The sequence below is a fragment of the Rana temporaria genome, chromosome 6 (genome assembly GCF_905171775.1).
Source record: "Rana temporaria chromosome 6, aRanTem1.1, whole genome shotgun sequence".
Taxonomy (NCBI): domain Eukaryota; kingdom Metazoa; phylum Chordata; class Amphibia; order Anura; family Ranidae; genus Rana; species Rana temporaria.
Genome location: NC_053494.1, coordinates 16,653,850 through 16,668,767, shown reverse-complemented (window position 1 = coordinate 16,668,767; position 14,918 = coordinate 16,653,850). Strand labels below are relative to the sequence as shown.

General features: G+C 47.9%; 1 protein-coding gene across 7 annotated transcripts in view; it reads right to left on the bottom strand.

The window, feature by feature from the left end:
* TOM1L2 (target of myb1 like 2 membrane trafficking protein) overlaps positions 1-14,918 on the bottom strand; it is an 85,989-nt gene that overhangs the window by 29,322 nt on the left and 41,749 nt on the right. For 4 of the 7 annotated variants that reach the window (XM_040356333.1, XM_040356334.1, XM_040356331.1 and 1 more), the window contains exons 5-9: positions 12,089-12,223; positions 6,654-6,818; positions 5,470-5,586; positions 2,138-2,271; positions 294-339 (exon numbers count right to left, since the gene is read on the bottom strand). In XM_040356333.1, the coding sequence (XP_040212267.1) occupies positions 294-339; positions 2,138-2,271; positions 5,470-5,586; positions 6,654-6,818; positions 12,089-12,223 (597 nt within the window). The remainder of the gene's footprint in view (positions 1-293; positions 340-2,137; positions 2,272-5,469; positions 5,587-6,653; positions 6,819-12,088; positions 12,224-14,918) is intronic. The other 3 variants (XM_040356335.1, XM_040356336.1, XM_040356337.1) reach the window with 1 other exon arrangement.

Sequence of the window (14,918 nt, the reverse complement as noted above, 5' to 3'; positions counted from 1 at the left end):
CATCATACATTTACATAAAACACGCCCCCCCTTCCACATTTGAATTACGCGCGCTTACGCCGGCCCCTTTTACGCTACGCCGCTGCAACTTACGGAGCAAGTGCTTTGTGAATACAGCACTTGCTCCTGTAAGTTACGGCGGCGTAGCGTAAAGACGATACGCTGCGCCGCCGTATCATTGCGTGCCCCTACCTGAATCTACCCCAAGATGTTTTTTTCTAAGTACACACGTGGTTGGGAAAGCCATCTATTGATAGCATACAGTACGATCGATCGCTGATAGCAAAGCTTACCCCATTAGTGTTCTGTGCAGTGCGGCCGGTTCTGTAGCGTTCAAACCTAGAAATATAAAAAACAAAACAATGTTCAGGGTAACAACACATAGCAGTCACTGGATTGTGATTAGTACGCCAATCACCAGGCCCGGACACTGCCACACCTGGGAGGGGAGCACACTGTTACCCCATGTAATGCAGGGCCCATGCACGGTTTGAATCTTGCTCAGTTCAGCAGGAACCGGACCAGATTGGAACCATGTATGGGCAAGCTGACTGTACCAAGCTGATGTAAAACCTTGAAGGGCTCTCGATCTGGCAGGGGTGGAGGGCTGCACTGGCCGGTCGGGGGGTTGGATTTGGGACTTATGGTTCATGTGCCCCTGGAGTGGCAGTCCAGGGGTACCGGAATAATCACTGAGTGAGGGTCACTTTGATTTGACGGTACCACGGTCACTGCACCAATACATGCTTTTTTTGAGCGCCTGCCTCCTGGGCCCAAGGATGGACTGGCCATTGGGACTACAGGGAGTTTCCAGATGAGCCGATGGCTCAGTGGGCCGGCTTCAGTGACAGCGGGCCGCCGCCCCCCTTCGCTCCTCTGTCTCTCCCTTCCCGCAGCACTCACCTCCTCTCCCTCCCCGCAGCGCTCACCTGGGGGGAACAAAGATGCAGGGGGAGGACCAGAGGAGCAGGGGGGACGACAGAGGAGCATGGGGGAGGGGACAGACATCTGACTCAACAGCTATGGCCTGGGAGTTTCTCACTTCTGCCTAATCTTATCCCATACGGGGGGGGCACCAACCTGATTCTTTGCCCCGGGTGAAATAATAATGTCTAGCTTCTCCACTGGTACTGCCTATAAGAGTACCAGTACCAGCCGTTCTACTCTAATAAAGTAGAACGGCTAGTGGCTAGTGAAGGGGAAGAGGGGGCTTGGGTGGCCGGGGGGGGGGTGCGGGAGTTGTCCGGTCGCCATGGGAGAGACCCGTCAAAGTGGGCCAGTCTGAATGAAGTCCAGGGCCAAATTGCTGTCCCAGTCCAGCCCTGCCTGGGCCGGGCCATTTGGCTAGGACCAGAGGAATTTTTTATTCCTGGCCGGAGGGCCTGGCTATTGTATTGCACAATGGCCACTTCTTCACTCTCCTCTCCACTATCCCTTTCCCCCCACTTTATTTAATTTATTACCTTTGTTTGTCACCGTTTTTGTATTTTTATGTTTGGTACACGTTTTTGCACGGTGTGATGAGTAGGGTACTGGTCCCAGGGCCTGTCCTGTAAGTCTTGGGAGGGGGTAGACACGGCCTTATGGCTTAGTTTGCCCTCTCTCATGGGGTCTCCCTTCGGGGGAGCCTCACCGAGTACTTGGGCGGGTCGGTTTCGGCAGACCCTCCAGAGAAAGGGGTCCGTCTGGCTTCGGCTGGACAGACCATAGTGTAAGTACCTTGTTCCCTGTCAGAAGCTTAACGCCCCGGGGGATTCAGCGCAGGTCCCTCTGATTTTAGAGGGCCAAGTGTACCCGCTGCATGTTTTTGTGTCACTTCTTTATGTTGTGCAATTTTTTTTTGCACCGGGTGACGTTTTTTGAGTGTGTTACACACACCATGGGCTTTAAAAAAAAAAAAAAAGAAGTAGTACAGCTGAATATAGGCGTTGCTGGCAGAGCTGGGAAAGCTTCAATAGAAGTACTCCATGGCCAGCTCTGATACTCCGGGTCTTGAGAGGTTAAGGAAAGAAGCCGACACATTTAGCAGGAACCCATTAGTGATACAGAGAGCTCTTGTAGCTACAAATGGAGAGGAAGCCCGGTTTGAAATCTTTCCCACATATGGTCCATATAGAATGAAGACATCCACACATACCTCTCATATCTGAGGAAGACATTGTTCAAGTCATCGTTCACATGGAGCAGCTCCTCGGTCACCTCCTCGTTGGACACTCGGGAGATCAGTTCTACGATCCTCTGCTGCATCGCCCTGCAGGTCCTATTTAGGTCCTATATAAAGAAATATATTGCTGTTAGTTCCATTGTGGGATCCCGACAATACTCATCTGCTTGGATACATAGAGAACCTCCCTGGGCTTTGTATAGGTTGGAATTCTGTTTTCTCCAACTGACCTGGAATGACCCTTATTTCACACCTATGAGTTTTTTTGTGTGTTTTTATGTTTTGCAGAAACGCGCTACAGTCCATTTATCATTGTTACCTATAGATCTAGTTCACATCTGACAAGGCACTGTTCCTCCCACTGACACCAATGACGGGGTACTGTTCCTCCCACTGACACCAATGACGGGGTACTGTTCCTCCCACTGACTGGGGGACTGTTCCTCCCACTGACTGGGGGACTGTTCCTCCCACTGACTGGGGGACTGTTCCTCCCACTGACTGGGGGACTGTTCCTCCCACTGACTGGGGGACTGTTCCTCCCACTGACTGGGGGACTGTTCCTCCCACTGACTGGGGGACTGTTCCTCCCACTGACTGGGGGACTGTTCCTCCCACTGACTGGGGGACTGTTCTTCCCACTGACTGGGGGACTGTTCCTCCCACTGACTGGGGGACTGTTCCTCCCACTGACTGGGGGACTGTTCCTCCCACTGACTGGGGGACTGTTCCTCCCACTGACTGGGGGACTGTTCCTCCCACTGACTGGGGGACTGTTCCTCCCACTGACTGGGGGACTGTTCCTCCCACTGACTGGGGGACTGTTCCTCCCACTGACTGGGGGACTGTTCCTCCCACTGACTGGGGGACTGTTCATCCCACTGACTGGGGGACTGTTATCCCACTGACGGGGCACTGTTCTTCCCACTGACACCAATGATGGGGTGCTGTTCCTCCCACTGACACCAATGACAAGGTACTGTTTCTCCCACTGACGCCAATGACTGGGCACTGTTCCTCCCACTGACGTCAATGACTGGGCATTGTTCCTCCCACTGACGCCAATGACTGGGCATTGTTTCTCCCACTGATGCCAATGACTGGGCATTGTTCCTCCCACTGATGCCAATGACTGGGCATTGTTCCTCCCACTGACGCCAATGACTGGGCATTGTTCCTCCCACTGACGCCAATGACTGGGCATTGTTCCTCCCACTGACGGGGGACTGTCCCTCCCACTGACATTAATGATGGGGCACAAAGATGCGTTGTTTAATCCCACTGATGCCAGGACAATTTTTACTCCCACTGGCCACAATCCGCCCCCCTAAAGTCTGTAGGACAGTAAACTGGCCCTTTGTTTAGAAAGTTTGGAGACCCCTGATAGAGAATTAAAATAGCACATTAAAAAGAGCTGGCAAAAGCGGATGCATAATCCAACATGTAACACAATACTTGGACAGGAAACACAACAAAGAGTGATAAATGTACAGAGCGCTATACAAAACAAAAACACTAGTCAATATCCTCAACACCCAATACGCATCAAGACCGCATTCTTATCCTCTATCCATTCTTGTCCTGGGTTACTCAATGTGCTTGTTACACATCAACCAGACCAAAATATTTAAAAGCAATCCATGGTATTGAAATCAAGATCAGTCCACCCCATAAGACGCCCACAAAGGCCACCAATATGGAGCAGTCTGGTATTATCTCATCAGATGTTCAGCTTGGCATCCCTCCAAATGTGCGGCACCCTTTCCCAAAATCTCACTAAAGAGAACAGAAAATAGTGCAGGGAATCCCTGAAAGTGTACCCTAAATTCTGAGCAACCTTCAGGGAAAAGAGAGATTCTTAGCTAGATTCAGAAAGAGTTAAACCGGCGTATCAGTAGATACGCCGTCGTAACTCGGAATCTAAGCCGTCGTACGTTTAAGTGTATTCTCAAATTGAGATACACTTAAATCTAGCTAAGATACGACGGCCTGCGCCGTCAGATCTTAGCTGTCTAGTTCCGCCGGCCGCTAGGGGCGTGAACGCTGATTTACGCCTAGAATGCGTAAATCAGTGAGATACGCCTATTCACGAACGTACGCTTGCCCGTCGCAGTAAAGATACGCCGTTTACGTAAAGCGTTTTCAGGCGTAAAGTTATTCCACCAAAAAGCTGGCCCAGCCAATGTTAAGTATGGACGTCGTTCCCGCGTCGAATTTAGAAAATTTTACGTCGTTTGCGCAAGTCGTCCGTGAATGGGGCTGGACGTAATTTACGTTCACGTCGAAACCAATAAGTCCTTGCAGCGTACTTTGGAGCAATGCACACTGGGATATGTCCACGGACGGCGCATTCGCCGTTCGTTAAAAACGTCAATCACGTCAAGTCCCGATTCATTAACATAAAACACGCCCCCCCTGTTCCTCATTTAAATTAGGCGCGCTTAGACCAGCACATTTACGCTACGCCGCCGTAACTTAGGATGCAAGTGCTTTGTGATTACAGCACTTGCCTCTCTAACTTACGGCGGCATAGCGTAAATACGATACGCTACGCCGGCTGAAACATACGCCTTCCTACGTGAATCCAGCTATCTGACTGGGTCCTGTTCACAAACGGTAGAAAAACAACCCCATGATTACCACTGTTGCAACATATGAATATTTTTTGGTGATTTTTACGACATCATAGCTTACTGGAGCTTGAAATATACCGGTCATTTGATTTGCAACATGGCATGTTTGACTACCGTGTTTCCCTGAATATAAGCCGGGTCTTATATTAATTTTGGCAACAGAAGACACAGTAGGGCTTATTTTTGGGGTAGGTCTTACCATGTAATGTGATGTCTTCTCTCCCCCTCTCCCTCCCTGCCTGACAGGAATCTCCAGTGTGAACTGAGGTAAAATGCTTGTAAAATCCAATAATCCACTCTATTACAGTATTATATAATGTACAATGTGTGCATTTCTGTAATATAATTGTGCCAAATACCTTCGTTATATCGCCGCTCTGCGCTTCTGTGACCCGCCGGAGCTCTCTTCCCCGCACTTATATTACAGAAACACACACATTGTACATTATATACTACTGTAATAGAGTGGATTATAGGATTTTACAAGCTAGGGCTTATTTTCAGGGTAGGGCTTATATTTCAGCCCTCCTTGAAAATAATGCTAGGTCTTATTTTCGGGGGAAACACGATATTAGATAAAAACATTGTTGCAAAACTAGAGTGTTCCTTTAATTCCCAGACTGGCCATTTTCCTGATTCCTTCAGTAGGACACCCAACAAGACCAGCCTTACCTGTAGAAGTTCCAGATCTGATGCATCCTCCTGACCCGGGGTCATCTCTGTTAGCATCTCAGACATGACTTTAGTGTTTCCACGTACTATATCGAGTTCACTCCTCAGGCGGCCGACCTACGCGGTAAAACAAACATAAGGAGTGCAGGTCATGTGACTGTTAAAAGCCTACAAACATAGGGACAAAAGGGTATGAAATCCTGCATTGCAGCAACAGTCCCATCAAACAGACCATCTGCAGAAAACAAGTATGTTGGTCTAAGCCCAACTAAACCTTCTGTATTGATTACTTGATTAATGCATTCAGGCTGCATATACAGTAATAAATATAGCACTCACGTTTTTTTTACTTGCTATGTGCTGCAGATAAAAGAGCCTCTGCTGGTCTCAAACACAAGCATAGAGCTGTGAATGGAGCGGTGTGCAGACAGTTGTGTCAGACTGCTGTCAAATCCAGGCCACGTGTGCGAGAGCAGAGGTCTGACACCAACGTGCACACACACGCCAGTGCACACTGCTATAATTAACATTGCTGTGCATTGAGTGCATTGAGTGTAAACACTGCATTTTTTCAGATCCATGGCAGTCATATGTACAAGAAACATGTCAGATTGACAGTATTTTTCTATGGGACTGTGTTCATCCGATCCCCCCATAGGGGAGAGCGGAGAAAAGACAGGGCGGTCCCTGCACAGTGTGCGGGGATCGCCCTGTCATCCGCCAGCTCAGCAGGGATCAACGGAGCGATCCCCGCTGAGCAAGCGGAGGTTCACGGGGCGGATCATTACTGTTCTGGCCCATGTGAAAGGGGCCTTAGTCTCACTTGGGGCACACAGTCCCATAGAAAAATACTGTCAATCTGACACGTTTCTTGTACATATGACTGCCATGGATCTGAAAAAATGCAAGATGGGTGTCCCCTGGCCCTAAGCAATGCCCACTGTAGTTCTCACTGTAAAAAAAAAACCTGTGTAATATGGCTGCAATAGATGATATATAAGTCACATAAGAGGAACGGGGAAATTAATTTAGAAATCTGCATTGTTCTCCGATTGGCTCAATATCAATAATTCCAAATATGTTGGACAATTTCCCCCCCAAAAAAAGCAGGCCCATAGCAGCATACGTGTTTTTTTTGTTTCTTTTTTATTTTTGGCATAAAAGGTCAAGATTTAGCACTGTACCTGCTCAGAATTGGCCGTAATTGGTCCCCCCACATTTGCCGGTGGTACTGCCGGGGCGGTGTATGGTGTCGGAGTGGGGGAAATGGTGGGGAATGTTCCAGTGTTGGGTCGCTGGTGGGTCTGAGCAGTATGCATGTTCATAGCTGGATCCACTTCCGGTACACTCTGTAAGAAAAAAAAAAACAACATCAAATGTCACACATTCCAAAAAATAACCAGCAGATTGCCACTATAAGCATATTATTGCTAGCAGGCTTTCAACAAGTTTCAAAGTGCTGAAGCCTGCTAGCTGCTTGTTTAATGTGGCAATCAGCACTCACACTAGAATCTGTGCTCAACATTTACAAAGTTTGCAAAATGAGCACTAATGTTTCTGGGCCATACTGCAGGTACAAACAAATAACCTATGCATAGGCGCTATTGCTGGGATCGTCAGCAGCAGTAGAATTTCTTTTGGGTTGTTCCTTGATGGCAAGTTACTGTAATAGCAAGAAATATACAGCTATTTTTTTTTTTTTTTTACTATTTTGGGGCAGTTTTCCTATAAAGATTTACCCCCCCCCCCCCTCATGCCCAGGTTATTTTTTGTGATACGGCACTGCGTTAATTTAACTGACAGTTGTGCGGTCGTGCGACGCTGTACCCAAATACATTTATGTCCATTTTTTTCCCCACAAATAGAGCTTTCTTTTAGTGGTATTTGATCACCTAGTGGTATTTGATCTGCGCTATAAACAAAAAAATACCGACAATTTTGGAAAAAATAAATAAAAAAAATACTTTCTGCTATAAAACATGTTAAAAAAAGAAATAATAAAAAAAAAAGAAGATGTACATAAACCAATTTCTTCATTTATGTCAAGATGTATTCTGCCCATGACTAGACTGACGTTTAACATGGGAGTCTATGGAAGGGTTGCCCGGCTTTGAAAGAAAATCGGTGCTCCCCGGCCGTAGGTCCCCCAGACAACAATTTTTGCACCCTTATAGAGGAGAAATGTGGCTACATGTGTGCCAAGTTTCGGGTCCAGGGGACCTACGACTGCCCGGTAACCGGGTCCCCAAATTCACTGGAGAAATGACTGTTTATCATGGGAGTCTATGGAAGGGGTGCCCGGCTTTGAAAAATCAGTGCTCCCCGGCCGTAGGCCCCCCCGGACAAAAAACGTTGTACACTTATAGAGGAATAGTGGTGCTACATGTGTGCCAAGTTTGGGGTCCAGGGGACCTACAGCCGGCCGGTACCGGGTCCCCAAATTCGGGAGATCAGGAGCAAAAAGTTGACTTGAGTATAAGCCGAGGGGGGCATTTTCAGCACATTTTTTTGTGTCCCCCTCGGTTTATACTCAACTTTTTCGGCTTATACTCGAGTATATACGGTAATTAGCCTTTCTACTTCCTAACCTGCTGACAACCAGATTTTTTGTCTTAATATACCTGGAATATCTCACATTACCTCATCCCACAAAGCGGCCGCCATTAATAACCTCCACATTAGCGGAGCACTTAAAACTATTCAATAGATAGAAGAATTTCATTAGGATAATAATATTAGATACAGAAGATATGTATTACCGATATTAACCTTCACAAGAAGGTGAGAGGCGTTCTATATTCTCCTTTCCAAAGTCCGATAAGTTCCACTTTGGAAGGCTCTCCATAAATACCTATAGAGGGACGGTGCTGGGCCGGCACTTAGCGGCGTTAATAATGCAGAACACACATTACAGGGAAAGCTGGAAGGGAGTCGCAGCTTCTTATAGATGAATTATTTATTGGAGAAGTCAAAGCTTGCTTTCTTCAGCAGACGCTGGCCGGGGCACAAGGACAGGGGCTGCAGAGGGTGTACGGTTCACATACATGAGGTCATTGGGGGAGGGGCACCGCCCCCTAAACCTTTATTTGCCAGCTGTGAGCTCATATTATATTCTGCTGAGAACAAAGCAGCATTTCCCATTCTCCGACATCCTTATTCTCCTCTTTGTTCAGTCTGAGGCTCCAGAACCCGGACTGGCGATCTGGCAGTGTGGGCGTTTCTCAGTAGGGGCAACGTGAGCGCATTTGTGGGTCAGCGGGAGTTTTTATGTGTGGCTTGACCTTTATTCTGCCTTGTAATAGACATGGACTAAAGCAGAATTGGGCCCTAGGCAAGGTAGAAGCTTTGACAACCCTTCCCCCTCCTCCTTCCCACTACCAGTGCCAGATATAGAAGGGGGCAAAAGGGGAAACTGACCTGGGCCCCCTTACAGAAGGGCCCTCCCCTATACACAGTGGGCTAGATTCAAGTACAATTGCGCATTTTTTACGGAGGCGCAGGGCAACGTTTTTGCCCTGCGATGCCCTTGATTCACGGAGCAGTAGCTCCGTAAATTGCGTGGGCGCGCCGGCAAAATGCCCGGCGTAAGCGCACGCAATTTAAATGATTCCGTAGGGGGCGGGAATCATTTAAATTAGGCGCGTTTCCCGAAACTTTCCCGACGTGCATTGCGGCAAATGACGTCGCAAGGACGTCATTTGCTTCAAAGTGAACGTGAATGGCGTCCAGCGCCATTCACGAATCACTTACGCAAACTACGTAAATTTAAAATTTCGCGACGCGGGAACGACGGGTATACGTAACATTGGCTGCCCCTGCTAATAGCAGGGGCAGCCTTACGCTAAAGACGGTGTACGGAAACGACGTAAACTGCGTACGCAGGGCTCGCGCAACGTTGTGAATCGGCGTTAGTATGCAATTTGCATACTATACGCTGAGCACAACGGGAACGCCACCTAGCGGCCATCGCAAGAATGCAGCCTAAGATATGCGGGCATAAGAGCCTTATGCCGCGCATATCTTAGGCTGCAGTCGGCGTAACGAGGTTCCTGAATCAGGAGCATTCGTTACGCCGGGGCAAGTAAGCAATTGCGCCTGTGTAACTATGGTTACACAGGGGCAATTGCTTCTTGAATCCAGCCCAAATATTATAAAATAAAAAATATAAAATGTATAATATAAAAAAAAAAAAAAAAAAATACTACTCCCCCCCCCCCCCCCCCCCATTATCTTGGGAAGAAGTTTTACTCTGAATTGCTATATTGTATAGTTATTAAAACTACATTTTGGCAAGTGAAGTGAACTGGGCGTTTCTCAGTATGGGCAATGTGAGAGCATTGTGGGTCAGCGGGAGTTTTTATGTGTGGCTTGACCTTTATTCTGCCTTGTAATAGACATGGACTAAAGCAGAATTGGGCCCTAGGCAAGGTAGAAGCTTTGACAACCCTTCCCCCTCCTCCTTCCCAGATATAGAAGGGGTCAAAAGGGGAAACTGACCTGGGCCCCCTTACAGAAGGGCCCTCCCCTATACACAAATATTATAAAATAAAAAATATAAAATGTATAATATAAAAAAAAAAAATCCCCCCCCCCCCCCATTATCTTGGGAAGAAGTTTTACTCTGAATTGCCATATTGTATAGTTATTAACTGCTTGCCGACCTGCCGCCGTCATTCTACGGCGGCAGGTTGGCTCTCCTGCGCGAGAGCCCGTAGCTCGCTGTCCGCTCTCTCGCAGGCTACCAGGGGCGCGCGCCCCCCCGCTCGCCCCCGACTCCCGTGCGCGTGCCCGGCGGGCGCGATCGCCGCCGGGCACACGCGATCGCTCGTTACAGAGCGGGGAACGGGAGCTGTGTGTGTAAACACACAGCTCCCGGTCCTGTCAGGGGGGGAAATGCTAATCCTCTGTTCATACAATGTATGAACAGAAGATCAGTGATTTCCCCTAGTGAGGCCACCCCCCCTACAGTTAGAACACACCCAGGGAACATACTTAACCCCTTCCCCGCCCCCTAGTGTTAACCCCTTAGTGCAGTCCTCCTTCACTTACCTCATCCTTCCATTTTGCTTTTAAATGTCCTTATTTCTTCTGAGAAATCCTCACTTCCTGTTCTTCTGTCTGTAACTCCACACAGTAATGCAAGGCTTTCTCCCTGGTGTGGAGTGTCGTACTCGCCCCCTCCCTTGAACTACAGGAGAGTCAAGGCTCTTCTCTACGTTGCAGATAGAGAAAGGAGCTGTGTGTTAGTGGGCGTCCAGACTCTCCTGTAGTCCAAGGGAGGGGGCGAGCACGACACTCCACACCAGGGAGAAAGCCTTGCATTACTGTGTGGAGTTACAGACAGAAGAACAGGAAGTGAGGATTTCTCAGAAGAAATAAGGACATTTAAAAGCAAAATGGAAGGATGAGGTAAGTGAGGGAGGACTGCACTAAGGGAAAGGAAGCTATTTAGGGAAAAATAAAATTGTACCTTTACAACCCCTTTAACCACTTAAGGACCGCCTCCTGCACATATACGTCGGCAGAATGGCATAGCTGGGTACAAGCACGTACAGGTACGTCCTCTAAGTGCCCAGCCGTGGGTCATGGGCGCGCGCCCACGACCCGGTCCGAAGCTCCATGACCGCGGGACCCGATCTCCAGAGCTGAAGAACGGGGAGAGGTGTGTGTAAACACAGCTTCCCCGTTCTTCACTGTGGCGCCGTCATTGATCATGTGTTCCCTTATATAGGGAACCACAATCAATGACGTCACACGTCCAGCCACACCCCCCTACAGTTAGAAACACAGATGAGGTCACACTTAACCCCTTCAGCGCCCCCTTGTGGTTAACTCCCAAACTGCAATTGTCATTTTCACAGTAAACAATGCATTTTTAATGCATTTTTTTGCTGTGAAAATGACAATGGTCCCAAAAATGTGTCAAAATTGTCCGAAGTGTCCGCCATAATGTCGCAGTCACGAAAAAAAAAATCGCTGATCGCCGCCATTAGTAGTAAAACATTATTTTTTTTATAAAAATGCAATAAAACTATCCCCTATTTTGTAAACGCTATAAATTTTGCGCAAACCAATCGATAAATGCTTATTGCGATTTTTTTACCAAAAATAGGTAGAAGAATACGTATCGGCATAAACTGAGGAAAAAAATAGTTTTTTTTATATATTTTTGGGGGATATTTATTACAGCAAAAGGGAAAAAATATAGATTTTTTTTCAAAATTGTCGCTCTATTTTTGTTTATAGCGCAAAAAATAAAAACCGCAGAGGTGATCAAATACCACCAAAAGAAAGCTCTATCTGTGGGGAAAAAAGGACGCCAATTTTGTTTGGGAGCCACGTCGCACGCCCGCGCAATTGTCTGTTAAAGCGACGCATTCCCGAATCGCAAAACCTGGCCGGGTCCTTTAGCTGCCTAAAGGTCCGGGTCTTAAGTGGTTAAGGTCCTACTAAAAAGAGCAAGAAGCACCGTGCGTGGCTTCTGTTATCTAGAAAATGTGCATTTTAACATAGAAAAAATAAAATAAAAAATGCAAAAACAGCTCTGGCAGTGATATGGATTAAAAAAAAAAAAAGTTTAAAGTGTATGAAAATGACTGGCAGCTGTTCTAACCCTTACCCTCTGCGGTGTGTGTATAGGAGACAGCGCATCCAGATCTGCCATAGGAAACTCTATTCCTTTCCTCTTCAGCTCTTCATAAATATGCACAACTCCAGTCAGGTCAGGACTGCTCCGGAAAGCATCTGCCCAAGCCTGCAGAGGATGGAACAAGTACTTTTTTTTTTTTCACCGCTTGGAAAACGTCACATTTAAAAAAAAAAAAATGATCTAAAAAGTGTCTCTTTAACCCCAAAATCTATAATCTACATGGGAACCCAGACATAGGGGGGAGGGGGAGATTTACTAAAACTGGAGCACACAGAATCTGGCGCAGCTCTGCATTGTAACCAATCAGCTTCTAGCTTCAGCTTGCTCAATGAAGCTTTGACGATAAAACCTGGAAGCTGATTGGTTACTATGCAGAGCTGCACCAGATTGTGTGCGCTCCAGTTTTAGTAAACCCCCCCTCCCCCTGTTTACAATAATTTTGGTTATTTATAAAAAGATCATTCACGTGCTGCAACCTTGGTAAGTAATTGTATGGTGATGGAAGAGTTTATTATGTACATATATTTGTATTCTATGTGCTAATAACGCACCAATTTCTGTTTAAATGATATGTAAAGCTTTGTTTAATAAAAAAAAATAAAACAAACATGTTATACTTACCTCCTCTGTGCAGTTGGTTTTGCACAGATCCTCCTCTTCTGGGGTCCCTCAGCGGCGCTCCTGGCTCCTCCTCGTCTCGAGTGCCCTCAGGGAACTTATTCGGCCCCGCCCCCTGGCTGGCTCCCATGACATTGGATTTGATTGACAGCAGCGGGAGCCAATGGCTGCGCTGCTATCACCAGGGCTCAAGTCCTGCGGGAACACGTGGGAACGGAGTTCCTGCACTTTTTTCACAGCAGGAACTCAGTTCCCTTTGCAGGACTAGAGCAGCCGAGCCGCCCGAGCCAATCCTTCACTAAGCGGCGATGCCCAGCTCGAGTCACTGTCAGGGGCAGGCGAACCTTAGTAATCCTTTATGTTACTGGCCGCTTCCTGTATATGGATTCATCAGGTAGTGTGCGGGTATTCCGTCACTTCCTCGATGCCGCAATGTCTCCTGGGAGCTTTTGTCCTTGTTCCCAGGAGACATTGCGGAGGTCTGCTGCGAGTTATCGCGGGATTTAGAAAGAACTTGCTTTTAGTAATTATGCATAGGAGCGTATCATTTTTTTTTTTTTTTTGGTGGGGGAGTGGATCTTGGGTGGGAGTTCCCACACTTCTTTCTCCAGGACTTGACCCCTGGCTATCACCCTATCCAATCAAGACCCGAGACACCGGCTGGAGCTGGTGTGCCCGTCGCTGGAAAGAATGGGTTCAGGTAAGTGAAAAGGGGGGCGGCTCTGGATCATAAAGAGGTTTTTCACCTTAAAGCGGAGCTCTGCCGAAAAAATTTATAATAAAAGTCAGCAGCTAGAAATACAGCAGCTGCTGACTTTTAACATATGGACACTTACCTGTCCAGGGAGCCCGCGATGTTGGGTCCCGAAGCCGATTTGTCCCTCGGGTGGAGGTGCTGCCATCTTCGGTAAGGGAATCAGGAAGTGAAGCCTTGCGGCTTCACTTCCTGGTTCCCTACTGCGCATGCGCGACTCGCACTGCGCGATCCCACTGGTCCCTGCTGTCTTCTGAGACCTGTGAGTCTCCCAGAAGACAGTGTGGGGGGGGGACGGAGTAGGTGCCGGACGTGGCGTAGGTCACTGCGGTGATCTACGCCCAGAAGTGGGAGCAAATACCTGGATTACACAGATATCTGCTTCCCCCTCCCGCCTGAAAAGTGCCAAATGTGACACTGGAGGGGGGGAGGGTTCCGGAAGGCGGAAGTTCCATTTTTGGGACCTTCAAAATGCATAGAATGCATGAAGGTGAAAAACCTTGGAGGGTTTACAACCACTTTAATGCCTCATGCACACTGGACGTTAAAATAACGTTTGAAAAACTCACGGCAAAGCTACTGGCGTTTTTATACTTTTTTCCAAGACGAGTTTCACCAACCAAATCGCTTAATAATCCCCCCATGGAAGCATGGATCCATCCTGCCTTTTATCCACGGGTCAGGCTGGTGGTGGTGTAATGGTGGGGGGTAGATTTTCTTGCCACAATTTGGGCCCCTTTTGTACCAATTGAGGATCGTTTAATCACTTCCCCCCCGGCCTATAGCAAAATGACGGCCGGCCGGCGGTTCTGTCATCCTATGACGTCCTACAGTATAAATAGCCGGCAAGCGACCGTGGGGGTGTGCAGAGCGGCGATCGGTGCTGCGGTGTGTCGGTCTGATGCATCGCAACTCTGATCTAGGTGAAGAGCCTTTAGACGGAGGATATTTACCACGTGATCTGCCGTGTCCAATCACAGCTGATCACAGTGTAAACAGGAAATGCCGTGTATTGGCTTTTCCTCTATCACATCTGACAGACATGAGTAGAGGAGTCGATCAGCTGCTCTCCTGGCAGGATGGGTCTGCGCTGATCATCACCCAGGACCACCAGCTATGCCACTCATGGCCACCAGGGATGACAATCTGTGCCCACAAATGGCAATTAGTGCCCATAAATGATGCCAATCAGTGCCCATCAGTAATGCCTGCTCATGCCTCATTATCAGTGATGCCCATCATTGTCCATCAGTGCCACCTATCATTGCCCATTCATGCCCATGAGTGCCACCTATCAGTGCCCATCAGTGCCATCTATCAGTGTCCATCAGTGCCACCTATCATTCCTATCATTGCCCATTCGTGCCACCTATCAGTGCCATCTATCATTGCCCATGAGTGCCACCTATCAGTGCCCATCAGTGCCAC